General features: G+C 39.0%; 1 protein-coding gene across 3 annotated transcripts in view; it reads right to left on the bottom strand.

The window, feature by feature from the left end:
• The window catches only part of DOCK4 (dedicator of cytokinesis 4), a 383,278-nt gene that overhangs the window by 147,417 nt on the left and 211,748 nt on the right, over positions 1-24,113 (bottom strand). For all 3 annotated transcript variants that reach the window (XM_080927592.1, XM_080927594.1, XM_080927593.1), the window contains exons 9-12: positions 23,603-23,684; positions 22,803-22,863; positions 18,624-18,756; positions 14,805-14,893 (exon numbers count right to left, since the gene is read on the bottom strand). In XM_080927592.1, the coding sequence (XP_080783718.1) occupies positions 14,805-14,893; positions 18,624-18,756; positions 22,803-22,863; positions 23,603-23,684 (365 nt within the window). The remainder of the gene's footprint in view (positions 1-14,804; positions 14,894-18,623; positions 18,757-22,802; positions 22,864-23,602; positions 23,685-24,113) is intronic.

Below are 24,113 nucleotides of genomic sequence, written 5' to 3'. Positions count from 1 at the left end.
AGGCAAGAACACAGAAGTTAACGTATGTGACCCAGGTGACCTGTATTAGGAAGCGAATGTGCCCTCGCAAGCTGAGGCTTTAGACATGAGGTTTTACCAGCCGCTCAGAATAGAGAGAAAGGATCTATGAGCAACACTCTTCTAACATTAATCCTGGAGTTTTCCAGTTCCTAGGAACTGGAGAATCACTGGCAGGAAGTTAGGCCTACATATGATCTACCAAATAGTACAAGCCAGAAAACAAACCTTAACATACAGGCATTCAGGAGGTTTTTGGTTTTTTTTGTTTTTTTTTTTTTTGTAAATAAATGATTTTTTTTGAAATTAGAGTAACAGAAGTGATTGTAATAAAATCAAGGCTACATTCTTAACTTGATATAATACAAAGACAAAAAAAGTGGCATTATTTTCTGAGAATTTATTAAGACACAGAACACTCTGACAAACAAAAAGGAATCCAGTCAGTTTAAAATGATGTTTTTCTTCTTTATCCTAATTACAGTGACATTATCACAGCGGGGCATGCAGAAGACAACTTTTATTTCATCCGTAATTTTCTCAATTCTAAGGCAGGAGCTACAAAAAGGAAACTAATGGGAAAATGCTAGTCTATCACTTCAAAGACACAGCATCTCCTTCAATTCCCTTCTCCTTTCAACATTTTAAAACAAGAAAGACAGAAAGCCTCTCCCCTGTATCCTCAGGAGAAAATGAAACCTCTCAAAGTGACTTATTTTTGGTTTCCCTTTTTCGAAAGTGACTCAATTTTTAAAAAACCCGGCACTCAATCTAAAGTGAGTTGGGATAGTGAGTGGGGTGAAGAAGATAATAAAAGCCATCCATGGATGACCTTTAATCTATAACATTATTTGTCACTACTGTTTCCTGAACATCTCAGTCCTTAATTTAGAGTACTGCAATGCTGTCTAAAAAAACGATACACAAATGACTTCAATCACACTGGATAAAAACTGCAAACCTTATACACAATACAGGCACCTGAGGGTTTTCTTTTTATTCTCCCTCAATAGTATGAGGAAATAGATTAGTGAAAGGTGTCTTGTTGACATGTTTTAACACAGGGGCAGTAACAAAGAAGTGAAGTTGAAAGGAAGCCCCGCCCCCAGGCTTGCAGAATAGACTGTGTGCCTCAGAGAAGGGCTCTGGGAGTCAAGTCTAGCAGGTTTCAGAACTTTGTATCTGTTCTCCATTTCTCTGGAACTCTCCCTTCTTTACCCCACCCGACAAAGCTCACTCGGAGCAGAAGAGGAGGGGCATCAGTCCTTCCATAGTCATGAGGACTGAATTTGGGAGGGCCAACCAACTGAATGAGTGGATGGATGGCAACTCTCAGAGCAGCCTCAGGACACTTCAGGGGACAATCTGATTCCTGACCAAGCAGAACAGGTTCTAATCCGTCTGACCTAGCAGCTCTTCTTCCTGACTTGGGGCTCCCACTGCCCCGTCACATCTTCACATTTCCCACGGTCATATGTTAGCTTTCCACTCCCACACCATCTCCACTAGCATCACCAGAAGCCAGGGTCTGTAAAAGACCCATGTATACCACACACAGTTTCATAAAACAATGCTTCCACTGTTCAAAATGCCCAGAATTCTTAGAGAGTAAGATGGATTTGACATGGTTCTTGAGATTCTGTTATATTTTTCAAATGACAATCATTTTACCAGGACATCTGTGGAAGGGTCTGATCTGGGACCCTTGCAGCATCATGTGGCAAAGAAAGAAGGGGAAAATCTCAACAAGAATGAAATAAACAAAGATGGTATTTTCAGGGTAGGAGGGGGAACATGCGGAACTGGTTAGAATTCCCGTTTGCCCAATGGGTGTGGCCTTTATTTACCCTTAAGTCTCTTCCCCTTTTACACTCCCTTCCTCCTTCAATCTCTCCTTTACTAAACAAACAAAAAACATAAAAACCAAGAAGCAAAAACAAAAAGTGAATTCTTTTTAGAGAATTAGATAACAAAAAAGTACTTAGAGATAAGGGCATCCTGGAGAAATTTAAGGAGATATGAAAAAGAGAAAGTTTCACATCTGGAAAGAAAAGGATGAAGGAGAGCAATAATACGCAGGAGACAGGAGATGCTTCAATGTCTAGGGAGCAAGTGACATGGGGAGGGGAGGGCAAAGGACTGAAGGGAGTCAAGAAGGCAGCAGGCAGGGGGCAGCCAGCAAGTGGATGCCAGAAGAGAACACCAAAGTGATAAGGAAAACAGAGAAAACAGGGTGTGGAAAGGAAAATTACAGGTGCTGAATTCATTCTAGAAATTAGAAAAATATAGAAAAGGGTCCTAACTGTGGTTAATTTCACTATTCAAGTAACAAAAATTGGTATAGTGGGGGCAGTAATTGTCATTTGCTGTTGAGCCATGTTCTCAAGAATGGAGAATTCACAATCGAGAAGTGGAAAGGTCAACCAAATGGAAGGACTGGCTCCAAGACACATGCTCTGCCCCAAACAGCTGGGCTTCCCCCACACTACAACTCTTAACTACAGAACAATTTTATACACATCTGTAATACATTCTGCTCACACTCCTAACCCTCCCTCATCTCCCTCCTCCCACCACAACCTCCTTGATATCACAGCCTTTTGGTGTTTGTTGTTGTCGTTTTGTTTTTAAGGTTTACTCATTTTATGTATATGAGTACTCTGAAGCTGTCTTCAGACACAGCAGAAGACAGCATCAGATCCCATTACAAATGGTTTTGAGCCACCATGTGGCTGCTGGGAATGGATCTCAGGACGTCTGGAAGAGCTGTCAGTGCTCTTAACCACTGAGCCATTATTTCCAGCCCACATTATGACATTTCTATTTATTTTGCCATCACAGACTTTGTTAATCTTATTTTTATTGTGGTCCTTAGTTATCTTGACCTTACAGCCACAGGCTGAATAAATAAGTCATTGGAACACTACCACCACAAAGGGTAAAAAATTACTCATCATTCCTAAGAAGAGTCTTAACAAATATTTACATACTGATGTCAAAAGGAGTTAACCACAAAAGGAGAATAATGACTGGCTGAGGGTGAGTGGAGCTGGGAGAAGAAGAGGGGATATGCAAGGACTTCTTTATACGATAGAAAAATTATTTAGATCTTCTTAAAGGCTCTCACTACAAAAAAATACAGGTCTGTGAGATGACATATACATTAAGTATTTACCTTTATTAATTTCATAATGTATGCGTAATCACAGGATCACATTGTACAATGGGATCCCATAAATGTTTTATTTGTTAATTATATTTAATGAACCCAAGACGGGGGGAGGGGGGAGAGAATTTCTTAAGTACCCTAGCTATTCAGAGCTTAGTTTATCCTTTCAGGGCTACTCACTCATGCCAGTGGGTAGCACACAAAAGAGAAACTGCCTTTCTACTCCCAAACTTGCTACCCTACTTTAAGGTCTAGGCATCCTACTAATTCTCAGAGGTGACTACATCCAAAGTTTGGTCTGCAGATCTTTTTTGGATTCCTACCACTATTTGATATGATCAGTATGGGGATTGGCAGCTTACGAAGTGAGAAGGCAGGAGAGAGAATACAAGGACATATACCACATATGCCACAGTATTCCTGGCCCTCAGCAATTGCTAAGTTGAAATATACACAAGTGAACAGGCTATAAGATAGTTGGGCAAAGTGTATGATGGAATATACAGGAAATTACTGCTCAGAAGATTTTTAAGTTGAGAGAAAAAATTTATGAGCTCTATAATAACCTATAAAACTAGCCAAGGAACTAAGTAACTATTTAAATTTTGAAATTATATAATGTTTCATGACCTCTTTTTTTTTTTTTTTTCCTGGCCCTTGGTGTAAATTACTCTTCATCATCAACCTGACTAGACTCGTATTTTCTACACACCACTGGGCTGATGTCTTAGACTGAATGAAAAGAACAAAGGGAGGCATCATGCTTAGCATCTGCATTCATCTCTCTTGTCTGATCGAGGAGCAAATGTACTCAGTGGATTCCCGTTCCTGACATCATGCTATGATGGTTCACATCCCCTCTGAGATTTCAGGCCAAGAAATGGTCCCCTTATTAGAAGAAACTATGCAAATTGAACTTGCACAGCAGCATCAATATATGAGCTCCAAAGAGAAAGACCTGGTGTGTAATTTTAAACAAAAGCGTTGTTATTCATTAATCTGGAGTCTGCCAAACAACCACCACCACCAAACCAAACAAAACAAACAGACAAAGCAAACCCCAAACAACCCCAAAACTGTATTATTCATTATCCATCCCAGAGCATAGCAGCAGCATAAAGAAGAAAGGCTGAGGATATGTTTACTGTTCAGTGACTCTCATTTATTGGGACTAGAGATAACTCATTTTAGAAGATGGCTCTTTATACATTTATGAAATTCTGCATTTTTATATTATTAAAAGTAGAAATCATAGCATGATTTGTAAGTAGCAGCCAGATTTGATTTTAGGTTACATCAGCCATTTTGTCACTAATGAACCAAATAACACATAGCTGTGAATACACGGCAAACATTTGCTAAATATGTGTGTTATTAAGTGTGCCATTTAAGAAAGTACATGAGAAGGCTGCAGGATGCCGTCTCAGTGTGGCATTTCCCATGCTTAGGTTCCCATCTCCAAAATGTAAAGATAATCACATCAATTTTACAAAATTCTTAGATAAAGCCTGACAGGAATTTCTGAAGACACTAGCCTAGGACAGCCACTGTCCTAGAACTGTTGGATCCCGAACTGTAGCTCATTCCTCTTTTATTCCCCCCAGCCACAAAGCCCAACAAAGTAGGTTCCATTCTAAGCTACAAAAGCTTCTCAAGTGCCATACATTAAGAAAATACTCCTTGTACCCATACTCAGTGGTCAATACCCACCCTAACACTCAGGAGGTGGAGGCAAGAGGATGAGGACCTCAAGGTTGTTCTCAGCTACAGAAGCAAGTTCAAAGCTAGTCTTGGGTACATGAGACCCTGTCCTGGGGGATGGGGGTGGGGAGAATGTAACAAACAGAAATCAAATAAAGTAAAATAAAACTTTAGGAAGTGATACAATAAAAAAAAAAAAAGAAAGAAAGAAAGGAGGAAAACATTTACAAGGCCTGGCTCTGTATCAGGATACAGAGCCCGGGTTAGCCCTGTCTGGAGAGTTCAAAGGTGGAGCTGACTATCAACATCACAGCTCTAACCTGGGGTGTGGGACAAATGTCTAAGTGGAGCAAACTGAGAGATATGAAGGTGGAAAAGTCCCTAATCACACAGAGCTTTGTATGCAACCATCTATATATAAACCAGAGTAGGGAACCAGCCACAAACTTCAGCCCCTGAGGTGTTCAGCCTGCAGGTCCATCTGGCATCCTCCTGCCTTACTGTGGTTTTCAATGACATAGATTTTTCTTTGTTTTATTTTTTTCCTGTTCTTTATTTCTAATGAACCGAATAGCATATGGCTGTGTACGCAACAATGTAAAACTGCAAAACCATAACTTTAAAGACTCTGAGTTGGGTTTTCTTATTTTCTTATTTCTATTGTCCCAGTATTCTGGAAATAATATATTCTATTTCTACTTGTAAGCAAAATTAATACAAATGATTGACTTACAGTCTGTATTTAACAAGCACATCTCTTCCGAAAATGGGGGAGGAGGACAAGATGTCCTCTCTAAAGAGTGTTGTTTGTTGATGCTTAGGTGTATGTAAAGCCATGTTCCCATCCTCCATGAATACTCTTCTCATGTGTCTTTGCTCCTAGACTCACGCTTCTTTCCTTATGGCCATTCCTATTTCTTTCCGTGAGCATGGATGGTCAGTTTTCCATGACTACTTGAAATTAGAATTATTTATTTGAAATTGGAATCATTCCCACTTGGAATGTATAACATGGCAAGTGTCGAGTGCAAAGCTGGCCTCTTTCCGTAGGCAATTCTGTGACATTCTATGATGTTCAGACCTTTACAGTTGTCACAACTACACTGTAGGGCAGAGAGGTAAGTGGAGTTTCCTCCTGGGTTTTAGCCTGGCCTTTAGTGCTCCATGGTTTTATGACTTATCAGTATACAACTTGAATTGCATCTTCTCTCTTTATAATTTCTCTTCTTTCATCTGAGCACTTCCAGTTCCTCAGTTCTTAACATTCAAATATTTCCACTTCTCTTTGACTCACAGCCCCGCTGTAAGCCCTGTTAGACACACACACCCTTTCCACTGGATTCTCTACATCTTTTAAGTGTTTATCCAGATTTTTCCATCTCATTTTCCCTTTGTGCAGAATTCTGATGGAATTAAACTTTAATTTCAGCGTATTGACTCATTATTTTTTCAGCTGTGCTCACTCCCTTGCTAGGCATTAAGAAAGAACTTTCATTCTATGCAGGAGCATCATAGAATCTAAGCACTAAACGATAGAGGCTTTTCTTTTTTAATGTGTTATGCCAGTATGTAGATAATATCATCAGAATACAAATTCAATCAATCCTTTTTATTCATTAGTTTTAAAACCTTGTTATTTTACATTCTGACTGTCCAGTCCTGAATTCTAGCTTAGCCTTTTCTTGTCAGTTTCTTGTCTAGACTCTTAGGACATGATCTTCATTGGCTGCACCTGCTTCCTCTGATTTACAATCATCATAACTCATCTTGAGCAAGTATTGTTTCCCCACACAGAATCCCACCCCTTTGAATGCATACTGGTTACATATTTACATAGTTTTTAGACTACTCATCTGAGATACTTTTATCTCTACATACAAAATTTAAATTTTATAAGTATGAATTCTTCTCAACTGTTACTTTAATGTAAATCCAGACTAAGGACATAAAGGTCAATGTACCAAAGAAGAACCATTCTACCAATTACCTCTTAAAGTCAGAGAACACCTTTCTAAGGCTCAGGATGGGACGAATCACTTTTAGATACTATTTATTTGGTCCTAAGCCTCATCACATGTTTCTGGGTTTATTCAACTTAAGCATTCTCTGTGCCCTCTCAGAGCCCCCATCTTCTCAGATCAATTATTTAAATTATATTTGTTTAGATTTGGCCCCCATATTTAGATACAGTAGCAAGATTTCTCTTTCTTCAAATTTTGTTTCTTACCACATTTGCACCTTCTGCCCTAACCCCATACTGGATTAATACCAGGCCTTGAATACAGCAGGTAAGTGTGGTCACTAACCACACTGCGGTTTTTGAACACTTGTTCATGTTTGTAGCAGAATAGGTTTCACAGTTGACTCTACCAAGATTTGAAAAAAAAATCAATTTATTTAAAAATTCTTAAAATCTTTTTTTTTTTTTTTTTCTTCTTCTAGTAACAGAGTAGTCTATCAAGAACATATAATAGAATGTCTTCAGTGGGCAACTGAATTTGAGTTGTAAATCAACAAATCAAATATCTAATCCAAAATATTCTAATGATGTAGTGTTCAAGGGACATCATCCTTACTAAGCTTTGTACAAACAAACAAACAAACAAACCTACCCCTTCATCTAAAATTTCATTAATAAACCAAATTAAAGTGTAAACAAAACCATAATACTGATGAAAATGTTGACTTATGACATATATTGTACCTAATATTGTACTTTACCCCCCCCCCTTCTTTTCACACAAAGTCTCATCATGTAGTTCTGGGTAGCCTGAAACTTTTTATGTAGACCAGGCTGGCCTCAAACCCACAGAGATCCATCTGCCTCTGCCTCCTGACTGCTGGATTGATGGAGTGTGCCAGCATGGCCAGCTGTACTATTGGATTTATTTTCTGTTCTGAGTTTCTACAAAAGTTTGGAAGAAAGATTACAAGATGTTAAAATGTGTGTTCTATAAATAAAGATGCTACAAATACCTGAGCTAAGAATAGATGTGCTAATTATGCAACAAAATTTTCACACACAAGTTAAAGGGCATATTACAACCCAGAAATAGTTACAAATGAATCCGCAAACTGAAGGACTGGGATAGGAAAGGAAGAATAGGGTTGGTCTATGTATAATCGCATCTTTTATTTTCTTAATGAGAGTTTCATAAATTTTGATTGCTAAACTTTAATAGTCCCTCTTTTTCATAAAAGTCAGCATTTAAAACTATGAATAGGGTAAGAAAAGTCTCCAAACTGTTTCATTAGCCTTTTCTTTTCCCCCCAAATAAGTAAGTCCAATAGTGAGGTTGGAATTAGCCTCTCCATGTGAACTCAGCCATGATATTAAAAAATTCATACCTATTTAAAAATATTCCTAGTAGAACAAAGGTCTGGTAGTAGCATAGAAAAGAACAGGCAGGATACTCGTCATGTGTGATTTTAATAATGTAGGTAAAAAATAATGAGGGATTAAACTTAATATCACAAGTTGTTTTAGATGAGACCCAGTCTTAGCAGGCTGCCCTGAGCACAGATACTGGAGGCAAACCCACAAAGCAGGCCCTGGCAACTTGCCCTTCTCTTTTTATTAATTAGCATAACAATGCCCAAACCTCAGGTTTTGCATCTCTTAAGCACTTCTGATTTTCTCTAGGTTATATTTACTTTTCTTTCAAATTGAATACCCAATGCCTTTTAAATTTCAGTGCATAAAATTCAAAGAACTGGTATTCTCAGGAACTGTCTCTCACACTTCTAAGGCATTATGCTAAGGTCATATTCTAACGCACAGAGTAGGTCCTCACATCGTTAGAGAGAAATGAGAAGGCACTTAAGAGTCCTATTTAATAAGGATTTAGAAAGCACCTAAGAGCCTTGTCCTCAAAGCCAGGGTAAATTATCAAACTCCCTTAGGGTTTGACAAACACTTGAACTTCCTGCTGTTTGGTCTGGCACTAGGGGACCACTAGACAAGCTTCAGCTATGTATCTTATAGCTGACAACATAAATCTTCTAATTTTATCTTATCACTCACAAAATGAATACTTATCAAGTGATCACTAGTCATTAAGCATAGGACATCTTAAAAATGTAACATTAAAACTTTAGTAGAATATATATGTATTGGGTAGTTCAAATTACTGAAGACGCCACTCTAAAAAAAAAAGATGCTCCATCTGCCCAACTTCCTGTATAGCCCTTTTGTGTGTTTGACTGGAACTTCCTTCTCTTTCATTTTAACTGTTAGAAAATAAACCAGAAAAATCACAAAGACGGTGATTAAAAAGAATATGGCTTTAGAAACTAGTTATCAGGAGGTCACATCCGACTTTTAAAAGAGAAGATAGAAAGGTTAAAAAAATGGGGAAGCAATTTTCTGTGAAGTCCACACTACTATCCTGTGCAGAGGACCCAAAGGAAAGGATACCATTGGCTCCTGATCTCTGTCTCTATGAGACCCTTGTTCCACTAAGAATATTTTGAAGTATGTGTGAGTTTTACACTATTGTGGTTGAGTTCAAATGAAGATCTTAATTCCAGATCAACTATATTGGCATATGGTGGAGAGTAAGAGAGATCTTTGGAGGCCTATTTCCTAGAAGTACTAATAACAACCAGCAAGAGCACTTTCCTCTCAATATCCCACAGGCTCTGAGTCCTGTTGCCACTATACTGGGTACAGTACTCTCAGAGGCCAGAAGATGGTGGATCCCTTGGAACTTGCTTGCTCAGAGAAAGAAAGAATTTTCAGGGGTATATCCAGCTACCAAGCCATTAAACTCTATATTAGACCCTGTGAGGTGTTTGCTCTGGGAAGTCACAGGAGACCAATCTGCTGAAATATTGCCAAAAACCTGGGTTATAAGATGTTGGGTTTTCTTTAATATTGTCATTTTGGACAAATTTATGTCATTAATATTGACATTACTCAGGAAGAACTGGAGAACATAGGAGTTCTGATATGCCAGAGCCAACAACACGGTAGATAAATGTCCCAGTAAGAGTGAACACAGGTAGGCAAAGCTCCCTTGTACCCTCTTTTATCTGCAATGCTGAAGGGGAGGCACCATGCATAGTTCTGGCAGGTCTTGATGAGTCACATAATCAGATTAAGAAAATTCCCCACAGGAGTGCCTAAGCAGCTTGCCTTTTGGTTGGTTCTAAATCCAGTAAAGTTGACTGTTAAAGTTAATTATCATCATGTTTCCTGGGATCTGGAAAAGGGTTGGCCCTACCTGCTGGGCTCTCCTAACATGCAGAAGGATGGAGAGGCGCAAGCAGGGTCTGATGATTGTAACTGCTGGCTCAGAGATCCCCTAGTTCAATTGGGGAAAGGCTTTTATGCTATTATTTCAAGGAAGTGGTCAGCCAATGGCTAAAAATTATAAAGAAAACAGGACAGGACCTACACATGATTCAATGTATGTAAAATGATGAAATAATAGAGACACCTGAAAGTATTTACTTACACAGTCTTAACCCAAGTAAATTTACTGGCCAAAGATAAAAGCTGGAGACAAATTTATGCTAACCAGAGGATGACACCATCAGAGCATAGCAACATTTTTTGACTTTTTCTTCTATTTTAAAATTCTATTGTTGATTCTGATTCAGGATAGCACCTTTTATCACACACACACACACACACACACACACACACACACACACACACAGGTTTACATCAACATTTTGATTCTTGTCTTTTAGTTTAGTGGTTTTATGTATGTATTCATTATTACAAATGTTGTTACCTATTTTTATTCTTTCACAAAACCAAGTACATAAGAATCTATTGACTCAGAGCTATCTCATGTGTGTGTGTTTACGTATGTATTGCACAGTGATAGTGCTCAATATATGTTACCCCCCAAAAAGAATTTTAGTGGACGTAATGTGCAAGGTCATTCTAATCTTCCCAGGGTGTCTTCCATGAAATGGGCCAAAACTTATGCTTTTTCATGACGGAGGAGAAAACAGATATCTTTGAAAGGGAAGCTCTTCCAAGGAGAACTTGATAAAAGAGATTTTGCAAACCCCTCCCCAACAATTTTACGGCATGCGATTAGGACCTAGCCCACGTGTCCCCACGTGTTTCTATGCCTGTGCATCCTCACTGACCTGCCGTAAGAACACGTGCTTTCCCACTTGCTTGGCACTTTCCACGCAGGTTTCTACATCTGAACACATGAAATAAGTCCGAAATATCTTCTTCTGCTAATCTTCAGTTACTGAAGGATCTTTCAAGAAGTTACGATGGGTAAAGAATTGCTAACGTTCCTACACTACAGTAGTTCACATGACTGTTTAGCTCTTCAACATTTTGTGTCCCTTAAAAATAGCAGATCCTAGTGATCATATAAAAGTTAGAGAAAAAGAACTCCTATACATAATAATGTTAAACTCTAGTCACTAGATCCATTAGATTATAATTTGAGGCCAGAGATTTATTTTTATCAATACTGCACATATTCTTTAAAATATCTCCAAGTACAATTTAATGCTATATTTAAAAAATTTAATGTGTATGAGTGATCTTTTGCTTACATGTATATGTATCACATGCATGCTTGGTGCCCACTGAGGCCAGAAGAGGGCACTAGATCCATTGGAATTGGATGTAGAGGGGTGGTGAGCCACCATGATTGTACCAGGAAGTGAACCTGAGACAGCAGTGAGTGCTCTTAACCACTGAACCATCTCTGCAGCCTCTTTAGCATTACATTTTGAACTATATAACAGAAAACCAAAAAGAAAAGGGAAATTGAAGGGATATGGCCACCATATGTGACAAAGCCTGGGTTTTCTTGTATTATAGAGGACATTGTGGACAATGTCAAACATTTAATAGGTTCTACATATCAGAAATATCATTATGCCAGTGCTGAGTCCTGATATAGATATTATACACTGGATACCATAGTTAGAGGTAGAAAAATAGAGTCAACATTTGTTCTCAAGTAGTTAACAAAAAAGCAATACAAATAGCATTATGAGGCAGTGTGTATATCTCTATGTGTATGTATGTATAAACATACATATGCACAAACATACACACAACTCAAGAGCAACGAGGCACATATAAAAAATTTCAGCCACCCAGTACTATTGAATCACGTGACTGTGTGCACATTGCCCAAACACTTGCATTTGGGGAACATAGATAAAATGAATGTAATAAAATATGCATGACTCATTCACTCACTACTTTGTAATTGAACAGAATTAACCGACTATGAAATAAAGTTCAAAGGGATTAAAACAACAGGATGGTTGGAAACTTCCAAAAATAAACAAAAAGTAACACACTATCTTTTTAGCCAATAGGTGGTGCCATAAAGTACTACTTTAATCTTAGTGTTCTGAGAAAGCAATTTATAAACTCAGCGTTCACCAGCCAGGGACATCAATAAAAATCCTTGGTACTATGTCACTTGCAAGATGGTGAATCAAATGACCACACTGGTGTGCAGAGACACGACTGTCAACAGAAAAACACAGTTTCATACACACAAGTCTCTGCCATAGCAACTAAGGGACAGAAGTACAGCTGTCACAGAGCCAAGCCGCTCTCCCTGAAAGGGTAGACTCCTTACGTAAGAATTCCTGTGAAACCTCACAGGGTAGTCGGAGGGGTAGAATTGTGCAGACTTATCTCACAACAGCAAAAAACAGAGATTCAAGAACTCTACCTGATTAACAAATATGATTTTTTAAAAGACGTGTGTGCAAACTACACATAAATACACATAGCAAATGTGTATTCATGATAGCAAAACACTGTAAATTTTCTGTTACTATATACTGAAGTACACTCAGTGAGTTTTACATTTGTGTGTGTGTGTGTGTGTGTGTGCACTCGCGTGCATGCACGGGCATGAGTACATATACGCAGACATGCACAAATGTAGAGCTCACAGGACAACTTGAAAGTGTTGCTTCTTTCCTTCTGCCATGTAAGCTTTGCGAACCCAAGTCAGACCATCAGGCTTGGCAGGAAGTACTTTACTCACTGAGCTATCTCACCAGTCATTGACTTTTATAGACGTAAGTCTCATCAACAAATTTGCCTAAACTTATAGCATGCGCTCAGTCTAATTCTACATTCCTGGACTTCAACTGCCATCTACCTGAAGTGATATTTATAATAATAATTCTTGTTCAGCTAGCTCAAATCTGGCTTATTTTTAATGAATATTTTTAGAATTTCAAATATTTTCAAATATTTGGTTCTTATATTAGTATATTTAAAATTCTCATCTAGCACAACTATTACAGTTTCAAATTACTTAATCTAATTATAGAGTTGTATTTATTCAATTTTTTAACCATTAATTGTTTAAGTGGGTCACTCACTACTTTCTTCCGGTTTCTCAATGCAAAGATTAAGTGGGTAATCTCATTGTGGATGTTATAGTCTGTCACAGCGTGTCATAGTCTGTATCCTTCTGTCCATGTATCTTTACTTGCCAACATCATTGCAATGATTCATTGGCCTGGTTTGAGATCTCTGGCTTCTGTGACATCATCAATATTAGGTCCTTATCAGGACTCCTCCTGGTTACTCTGTGGTGGAGTCATGTAAGTCACTAGCATGTCTTCTATTCAGTAATGAAGTTGAATGGACCACAAATGCCTGGCTGGGCTTGTAATTTCTTCTCCTCAAGGAGGCGACATAGATCAAGGTGACAAGAATAAAGACTCACCAAGACAGAAAGGAAGTACTTTGGCTGGAAAGTGTGAAGGTCTTTGTTTGAAAAGGATCACTCTGAGCTTTTACTCTGGGAAAGTAGCATGCAGTGTTGAGACTTGGAGATCGCATGTCTCGGTTTGAAAGCTCAAGAAGGGATCAGGTAGTGATCAAAGGAGTCCAAGTCAAGCAGATGATGGCGGTGTAAGACCTAAATGGGACTCAGACTTGAAGGAGATGCATGGGAGGGTGAATGTCCTAAGGAGAGTCTATAAGCAAAGCTGTATAGTAGAAACCAGGTACAAACAGCATGTGCTGAGCAGCACGGAACTCAAATATCCCAGTAGACAACAAAATGAGGTGATTCTTACCACTGAAATAAGGCTTTTATGTCAGGTACCATGTTACAGCGGAGCCTTTCAATTTCCACACAGGTAGCAGCAGCTATGGTTTGGGTTTTGTTTATTGGCTTGTTTGTTCACAGTTCAATGGTAATCAGTAGAAAAGGGAAGACAACACAAAGGTGGCTGTTGCCTCATTTTCTGGTAGAATTTCAGTTAAGGATCCAGCAAGAAGAAGTGATTAGGCTAATCAGTAATGTTGATAAAGAACAAATAAACAAAAACCCTAACCTTTTCAGAGAGTTAACCCAGGCAACTTTGAGGAAAATGTAATGTGTAGTGGCTTCAAGGGGACCAACTATAAGATATGGTATATCTTATAGTTATATGGTGGCATTTCATTGTTGCAGTCTCTGAATAAGCACACATACATCTTCTTGATGAATCCACCACTACAGTCAGCATCACTGTCCTCTGCAGTGTGCTTCCTTATGTGAACTCTATGTTTGTTACCCAATATATAATTGCATTATTGTCCACAGCCATAGAATGGTGTATGTTTTTAGTGCACTTTAATGTCATGTTTCCACTTACCATTGGAAAACTGGCCATGTTTATAATTTATTTTGACTTACAGTAAAAACCTGAAGGGCTCAAGATATGGTGCACAGAACAAATCCAGATCCTCTGCTGTTTGAAATTAGAGTGAAAAGAGGTTTTTTTATATAGACTTATATTTGCAAGCCTATCACCATTTAGAGAAGTGCTGAAAAATACTGTTTTTACATGACAAACAAGAACAAGAAGCCCAATGGGGTGACCATTTCTATGTAACACAAATGAATGGAGGGTCTGATGGGGAAAGTGTAAGGCAAAGCTACCTAGGGAACAAACCCACCTGCATTGGAGCCAGTCAAATTATAGCGTGCATTCAGCTTTTTGATGATGTTCTCATGGATCTGGTACCACTCACTCTCAGTGTTACACCTAAGAAGATACAACCATTCGGTTAGACTCTAACACACAGTTCAAGCCCCAGGTGTGACAGCACACTTTTCTCAGCTATAACCATGAGAACATACTGTTCTCCTTGGCGTCCCCAGTGCCTGCCCATGGGGCTTGCTTATCACAGGCAGGAATGCTCAGCTTGGCAGTGGTTAACAATCTACCTTAATCCTCCAAGGGGAATGTGTTGAAGACTAACAATGCAATGCCAGAGATTCAAACTTTCACTATTAAATAACTTATGTTTGGGGGGCAAGTTGATCATTTTCTCTGCACCTTGCTTTCCTCATCTATTAAACTTGCATGATTGACATATTACATGTTGATTAAACATAAACTTATGTAACATTTGGCATATAGTAAATGCTCAATAAGTAAAGGTTCTTCCTAGAAAATCTCTGCCCTCTGTAACATGACTAGATCTGGCTAAAGTCAAAACGCAACCAATTAAGCAGACTTAAGTTGATGCTAACACAGCTTACACTGGTGAAAGCCTATCAGGTGGCAATTCTAAATGCTTTCAGATTCTCCAAGTCTCAGAGAAATGGTATTATTCCATCTTTTTTTCTCCTCTGACCTGCCTCTACCTCTTGGCATTTTGTTTGTTTGTTTTATATTTTTGGCAATTGAACCTAGGACCTTACACATCCAGGCAATAGCTTTATCACCATGCTACATAGCTCTAGCCCTTGCTTTTAGTTCTTGTTACTTACTAGTTCATGGTGCCTTTGCATGGTGTACTTGGCGGCTGAACTAACAGGGTTCTTAAGGACAGAATATAGGATGTTTGTTATCTGAGTACCACTGAAGAGGTTGAACATAGTAAAGCCTAAAGACTATCAGTTGCATGGATGGAAAAATGGGTGGATGGAAAGATGATGGATGGGTATCTCACTGCCTAGCAAGTATTAATGTCACTTGTAACCAGTAACATTAGGAGCAACCCCTAATAGCTCATAGACTTTTGTGTCTTCTGGTCTGCTTTACTGCTACAATTACTCCAATGAGATAGGAGAGAACTTCCCTATCTAGATGTGTTAGCAAACTTGCTATTGTCTTTTATGAGTTACAAATGCTCCTTCCTGAGGGCCATGTATATCAAGACTCTATATATTAGCAATCCAACCCAAATGTCCCATAGCAGCAGTCCTCCTCTTAGTGAGCAAGGCTGAGACATATAATTCACCATTATTAGCTTATATATGTAGATATTATCACAGGTCTTCCATGATAAATATGATGGAGATGGGGTTGTCAGGACAGGTAACAGTGGGATGCAAAACTGAGCCTTGGCTCTCAGAAGACAGTAAAATCTACATGAAAAGCCATTCCACCAGTCTAGCTATGAGAGGTCAAATTCCACTTAGTATATTCCAGTTTCCCTCTCTGCCCAGTGGGGAAAAAAGGAAGATAACTGATTTGCTTGCTGATGGACTCTCAGATTCATGTTTTAACCTAAAACAACCTCCAATCGAAATCTACACTCCTGAAGCATGTAACTGAAATATCCAGTATCAGACATAGTACTGGTTAACTTTTTCTTTTTTCCTTTCTTTTCTTTACTTTTTTTTTCGGGGAGGGGGGTTGGCTAGATGGAGGTAAGGATTCAGTCACTAGAAGTAATGAAATTTCTTCAGAAGGTATTCCAAATGAATTTAGCCATCATTTCAAACGCCTTACTGCTATCAGAGATGCCTTTCCCTGGTTAGTATTTTTCTCTTGGATCTGTATCCCAATTTGCTGAGTCAACAGTAGAAAGAATAAGCAATAACATAATTTCCTTTTTAAAGTACAGCAGACAATAAAAAAAAAAACCTTATAAAGATCAGAACAATTTATGTTTAAAATGTACTTTTTCAAAGCTGGTTGTACAATCAGGGTGGCTCCTGTGACTGTCAGGCCCTCAGTCTTTCCAGTGGTGAGATAAATACAAAACTGTCACCATACTTGGAAAGAGTATGTTAGGAAATTATAAGATTGTGTTTGTGAAGAAGTTTGGCTTTCTTTAGTAAAGCCATGTTCTATCATGCTCACATTACGAGAACGTGGTGCAGAATAAATAACATCCATAAAAACAGAAGCAGATGCGCTGAGCTCAGGTTCCAGAGTCGGACATATTTTCATCCCCTTCCTTAGTACCTGGGTGACACAGGTAAGTTAACTCTCAGTCTCCTGTGAGAACTGACCCAAAAAATATCTGCTTCATGGGCCTGCTGTGTAGATGAAGTGACCCAGCACATGTGAAGCTCTGAGTCCTTGGCACACAGTATACAACCCAAGGACAGTGTGCTAATAGTCACCGTGATCTTAACTAAGTCATATTTTTTTAGGACTATTAGTTGTATTTAGAAAAAAAAATATTACAGTGGATTTTATCAAAATCATTAACTCTGAGGGCTGTCATGAGAGGGAAAAGGGAGTATCAAGTTCCGTTATCCACTAGCTTTGAGATGTTTTCAAGTTTAAAAGGCAAGTCAAAGGTTTAACCTTCTTAGAAAGGATACAAAAAAATCTCTGGTGCCAAACCAGAGGCTACAGGCAACCTAATCTGTTAATCAACTAATTACTGACTGTGCTACAGAGGCTTCACTGGGTAGAAAATAGATCAATCCATGAACCCCTGTAGCTGTGGTCACAAAGAAATTTTGTGACCAAACACTGGCAACTGGCCAGTTGTACTACCCCCACCTAAAAAACCCACAGAAACAAACACCTACTGCTGTCTGCTATGAGTAGGAATTCAAGTTTGCTCATGGCATTGGCCCACAATGTAGTCTATGAGCCCAACAGTTGATACACTGGTAGATCACGGCACTGTCCATCTGATCTTCTCTACAGAGCCTGTGTGAGGAGTCATGATAGGCTGATGTAGACATGTGTTCATGTCATCATCTTAGAAACCATTTAACTTAAACTCGGACTATACCACATGATCTTATTAGAAGAATTCTCAGTTAAACCGTGCCCAACACCAATAAAACATAAAAATCTTAACCCCCAGGAACGTGGTATGTGACCTTATTTCAAAAGAGGGTCATCATAGAGGCAATCAAGTTATAATGAGGTCATTGGGTAAGCTTCAATCCCATATTATTGTGTTTTAACAAAGAGAAATAGACACAAAGACTAACGTGTACCCAGGGAAGGATCAGGTGAAGGTGAAGGCAAAGGTCAAAGTAATGGATGTATCGATGGCTATGTATGCCAGGAAACAGGCATAGAACAGATCTCCCCACAGTCTTTGCCCCTGAAGGAAGTAATCTCACCGTACTGTGACCTCATACTTCTGTCCTGCAGAACTAACTGGAAAATAATAAACTCTGCTGCGTGCGCCAAGTTACTTATATATGTCATTAAAGCCGTTCAGGTCAATTAACTCGGTAATCATCTGTGTTTCCTTCTCTTAGTTTTAAAAGTAATAGCGTTTTTGCCTTCTAAGCACAAGCTAATTGTTCTTAAAAAGTTAGGACATGCTGTTTATGAACTAGAGGAGATAGCTATCTATGCAGACGATTTTCCTAAATCAATAAACTGCACTACCTAGTGCCCCGATTCATGGTTCCTCTGACTGAGACGTTATAAAGTTTTTGACAAAGGTCTCAAGCCCACCTTTTCTCCTGCTGCTCAATTACCCATCTAAAGTCCATCTACCTAGGCAGGATTCTCAGGCACCCCGAGACCACACCAACCCCACCTCAGGCATGTTTCTTACATGTACACTTTCAGGACAAGGTCATCCTTCGTCTCTCCCGTGAGAAGGTCTGCAATGCTAAGAACTGCACAGCCGAAGGGTCGCCGATATTGGACACTGCAGGCATTCTTTTTTTCTCCTGCTCCCATCCGACCTGTCCAGTTAATAAGCAAACAAGACCCATGAAGATGTGAGTCCATGAGACGCATCTTAGATACAGACACAGGTACCAGACAAGCCTTATGTAAGGAAACAAGGGGCTAGAAAGGAAATACCATTAGGGCAATAGAATGCTTCTCTCCTTGTCTAATCTAACTGTCCAACCTTGAGAGTGGCTTAAACTCTGAGCATGAACAGAACATGAGAAGCATGTAAAAACAGGAAGATTGGAGCAGATCTCATTTATGGGAAGCATCTTCTTATTCTGGTTCATCATGAAAGCATCCCAAAAGGTGCAAAACATAAAGAACAGTCATGGTACCCATTTCGTTTACTACCTTAATAATTGCCTATTCAAAAAAAAAACATTAAAAAAAATTCAACTTTGGTTGGATGTCTTGTGACCTGACTTTAACCCTAGTATTTGGAGTGCTTACACAAGCTTCCAAGGTTATACCATCTTTGGCTGCCTAGCAAGATCACGTCTCAAAATCAAAACACCAGGTTCACATCTGGAAGAAATCAGTTGGAGACTCTAATTGTAACATGTACAAGTGATCAAATGGATACATTTTTGCCTTGGGACACAGGTGCTCACAAATCAGCCCTGCTCCCATAGTTATGGGGTAGTTCTGATAGTTATAAATTTTAGTTTGTTTAAAATTTTCAAGAATGTGTTTTCTTTCTTTTTTTTCCTTTGAAAGATTGTGTGTGTGTGTGTGTGTGTGTGTGTGTGTGTGTGTGTGTGTGTGTGTTTGTCTAGCATATCTACCTGTGTACTTCAAGGTTGCAGTGTTCTATCTTGGAACTGGAGTCATAAAAACAGTGGTGAGCTACCCAGGTCCTTCAAAAGTTAAGTTCTCTTAACCAGTCCACTATTCTTGATAAGTATTTTTTAAATTATTTATTTATTTATTATATCTAACTACACTGTAGCTGTCTTCAGACACACCAGAAGAGGGCATCAGATCTCATTACAGATGATTGTGAGCCACCATGTGGTTGCTGGGACTTGAACTCGGGATCTCTGGAAAAGCAGACAGTGCTCTTAACCATTGAGCCATCTCTCCAGCCCAGTATTTTAATATAGTCTATGGGAACAGTGCTTTCCTGTCTCCTCCTCCTCTTCTCCCTCCTCCTCCTCTCTTTGCCTCTCTCCTTCCTTTTCTCCCTACCCCTGTCTCTGAGGCAGGGTATCTGCGTTTACATAAACCTAGTTTTCTGTGGAACTCACTGTGTAGAGCAGGCTGGCCTTGGATGTGGGGATTCGCCTGTCTTTGCCTCTGGAGTGTTGGGAATAAAGGTATGTGCCACCAACAGCTGGTGGGCACATGGGTATTTAACTTATTGGTATTTAACTATCAATGATTATTTCTGTAGACAAGCAGAGAGCATGCTGGAGCTGAAATACTATGAAGGAAGATAAGATGGTACATTTGTCCATAGATCCCCGAGAGATCCACATTTTACTCTTCATGTGAGCAGCAATCTATGGTGTATGAATATACACCTGGGACTCCCCTAGTCTAATGTTAAATAGGAAAAAAATAGATGGTAATATACGACTTGGTGTTTTTAGTGGACCTTCCCTTGCCATCCATCTTCCTCTAGTATATGCACTATAGAAAATGAACCTAATTCTGTGGGGTTGGGGACTGAGAAGCCCTGCTCGCACTGGAGGAGACCCCGCACTCAGCTTTGTGATTCTCAGATTTGCTCCAGTTCTCCGCCCCTCTCTAGTTCTTGAACCCACACTTTGAGATCCTCTGCTCCTGGCTCTGTAGGCAAACACAGCATTGAAGACTAAGGCTTTGATGCAATCACAATACCAAAAGATTAGGTGCTAGTCTTGCTGTTCCCAACTGTGTGGCTGAAGATAAGAATTCAGTTCTGCTTGGTTTCCAGGAAAATCCTCTGTATAGGAAGGCACATAAAATATGTAGCAACTAGCTAAACCTCAAAAGGGAAGCAAGGAGGTGGTGGAGCCGAGCGGTGGGATGAGCAGCAGTTCAGAAATGAACTTCGTCCTTTGCTTCTTTCCTCTTCCTTCCAAATCAAAGACCTGCCTATGAATTTCTAGAACCAAGTCTTTGCTTTTGCTTTTGGCAGTCAGTGAGGGTCACTATGCCCTTTTCCCAGTAAAGCAGGTACAAGGGACATTCTATAAAAAGCAAGAAGCATCTGTCCTTGACAGATAATAATCTCTTTAATTTCCCTGCAACAAGAACACTGCCAGATAAGTCTTAACCTTTCTTAAGTGTTTTGCTTTAGTTTCAATTCTGATCAATTTCTAACTATGGAATCATTAACTATTGTTTTGCAAGGATATATTTGACCAATAAAGAGTAGGGGTGGTTAGGTAATTCCCAACTCAGGATTTATTTTAATAAGTTATAGTCATGAAAATCTTGGGAGATTAAATAAACAGAATTACTAAGAAAATTCTCTGTATATGAAAGGATGCCCCAGGATCTTACAGAACCAACGTGGGTGGCATCATCGGCAATGGTTTTGTCAAAAAGATCATGAACCCCAAGGACATATGCTTTGATGATTGTTATCCTACCACTCCAGACCGACAGATATGGTCTAGAATGTTCTCAAGGCCTTTCTTCTTTCCTCAACAAGTTAGAAGTTTATAAACAAACTTGACCAATATTTATACAAACATATTATCCAAAACACATTTTATATGACAACTGGCTATAAATTAAAATTCAAAAAGCTAAAAAAACAATCCATACAAAATATAAAACAAACCCCTCTTTTATCATATTAGAGACAAGTCTCAAAAGTAGATAGCAGCCTATCACCTTTCCTGTTATTTTAGGAGTCTTATTGCTTTCTCACATACTCATCCGTTTGATGAAAAGCTAAAGAACCACACAACAAAGGGTTAGTGCACATCAGCAATAACAATACCTAACCATGGAAGCAGGAGCTGGAGGCCAGTCTGGGTTATGTAGTGAGTTTTAGATGTATGTAATCTAAAAATAAGATCTTGTTTCAAAACAAAACATCCCCCAAGCAAACAAAGTAATTAAAAAAAAAAAAGTTTACTTCAGGAAGATCAACTCCCCTGTCCTTCAAATATAAAAACAGCATAAAATAGTTTCAGAACACATTTTTAGTGAGAAGAAAAAATACAGAAAAACCTGTGTGTGAATGATAATGTGCTTTATAGTTTCCATCCAAATACCATTGCATTGTAACATTTGTTCCAATATATACACACTACAACACCACAAAGACAATGATGATCCTGCAGGCCAGCATGGCAAGCTGCTGCTCTGCTGCAAATGCATTGTCATGCAAGTGACATAGCAACTTTAGGGACTTGGAGACAGACTCTTAGTATCCGCTCTTTAAATTGAGAGAAAGGCTATGATGTCTACACCACTCACTGTAGACATTTCCCTGTGCTGGAGAATGCCCGCTTTTAGAACAATTTCCTGTATAAAAATGAAGGAGATTTTTCCTTCTTTACCTAAATGATGCTCTTGGAGATGTGAATAAATGCTGCATTATCTAAATGTTTTCACCATCAGATCAAATCTGAGGAAGTGGGAGTTGACAACTAAAAGGCATATTCCATTTTCCCTGTAGGGTTTCTCAGATCCCTTGAATAAGGTGGTGATATTACATGAACTAAAAAACATAATGTCTACTGTCTCAGTCCCCGTTCCTTATGCAATCTTCTATAGCAATGTTCTGTAACACACTGTGGTTGCTTCACAGATTTCCTAAGTTTGGGGGAAACTTAGCTCCTAAATGTTGATTTTATGGTATGAGAGACTGAGATTAAAAGAAAAATACAACATGTGTGAATCAATAAAACACAACACAGCATTATAAACTTATAATGGAAAAGAAAAAAAATTCTATTTGATGTAATCCTTCTCTTGATCAAAGGGCTGGAGAATAACTCTAAATACCTTAGCTTCTTGGATTCAAGTTTGATTCCAGACAGAAAACTATACCAAACCACACGGAGACAGATTCTCTTGGGAATCATTCCCAACAGGCGAAGTCTGAACTTACCAATTCGGATAATGTGCACGGTAATGTAGATGTCCTTCCTGAGTTCACTGCTACCCAAGTCCTACCAAGAAACAAAGCCTGGTTATTTTAGAGTTCCTATGCTGTGCAGCAAAGCTCAAGAGTTCTCTCTAGTCTCAAACAAACAAGGACAAATATACACATGGACATGTTATACACATAGCAATGGAATGTATTGGGGCAGAAGGACCGTTTTCAGACCCGGGTCTAAAGAAGTCACTGCTGCTGATTAGTCTGTATAAAAGAAACACTTAGGAATAAAGACTGTTGTTGATCAAATCTCTTGCCCATTTTTAAACTCTTAGAAAGCATGGATTAGATGCTGGTGTCATGCCAGGCCCAGTTACCACTCCACTTGTGAATCAGTCAGGGACACCCGTATACTAACAGGTATGCTAAGCAGAATAAAAAACACAGGAAAGGCCCTCACTCTTACTCTCTGCCTCTTCTCTCCCTGTCCCTTCTTCTCTTGCCATCCACCCCTTCTCTCTCTATGTGTTCATGTTAGTATCTCCTCCCCTCTCCTCTATCTCTCTATCTTTCTCTGTCTCTCTGCATGCCTATACCTACTTCATCCTCAACTCCCATTCCTATGCCCTAAATAAACTCTATTTCATACTAAAACAAACAAATAAATAAAACAAAGGCAACAAGGCAACTGTGATTGCTGTTAATCAGAATTCCAACCACTACCACAATCTGTGAGTTATGTGAATCATGCAGAGTCATGAGTTTCTCTGTCAATAACTTAATTCTAAGCAATAAACACAGGGCCCACTTACCACAAAGAGAGAACAGTGTCTTTCAGGCTTATCCGGGGCTTTGGGAAGCCCATTTCTATTCAGTCTCAAGAAAAATCTCTCACTGTAAGAGAAAGACAGTTGAACAGTTAGAAAATTATTTCATAGTTAGGCTTTACTAATTGTTCAGCATCTGAAAGCTCAGTATTGGAGACTACTGCATCCAACAAGCAGATATTCCGTTTCTGATAGAACTGGCAAAGCAGTGTCTGCATAAATACTTATGTTAAAAACCAACCTTTCCAGCAATAGGCTGTTTCCTTGTCAAAAGTATCACTGCTATTATTCCAAACAGTAGACACTAACACATGATATGAGATACCAACACAATATGGGATTGCAGAGCCCAATCCTTCCTGTGTATACATCTAAGATGTCTTAATGATTTATATAATTGCTTAACATGACAACAAAAAATGCCTTTATAGTTCTTGGTCTTCTGTGTGTATTCTTCAAAACACCACCAGAGTTTCACTTGAGTTTTCTTGGGTCT

Source organism: Micromys minutus (assembly GCF_963924665.1).
Source record: "Micromys minutus genome assembly, chromosome: 1".
Taxonomy (NCBI): domain Eukaryota; kingdom Metazoa; phylum Chordata; class Mammalia; order Rodentia; family Muridae; genus Micromys; species Micromys minutus.
Note: the sequence above shows the minus strand (reverse complement) of the source record. Positions and strands in the feature narration are given on the sequence as shown.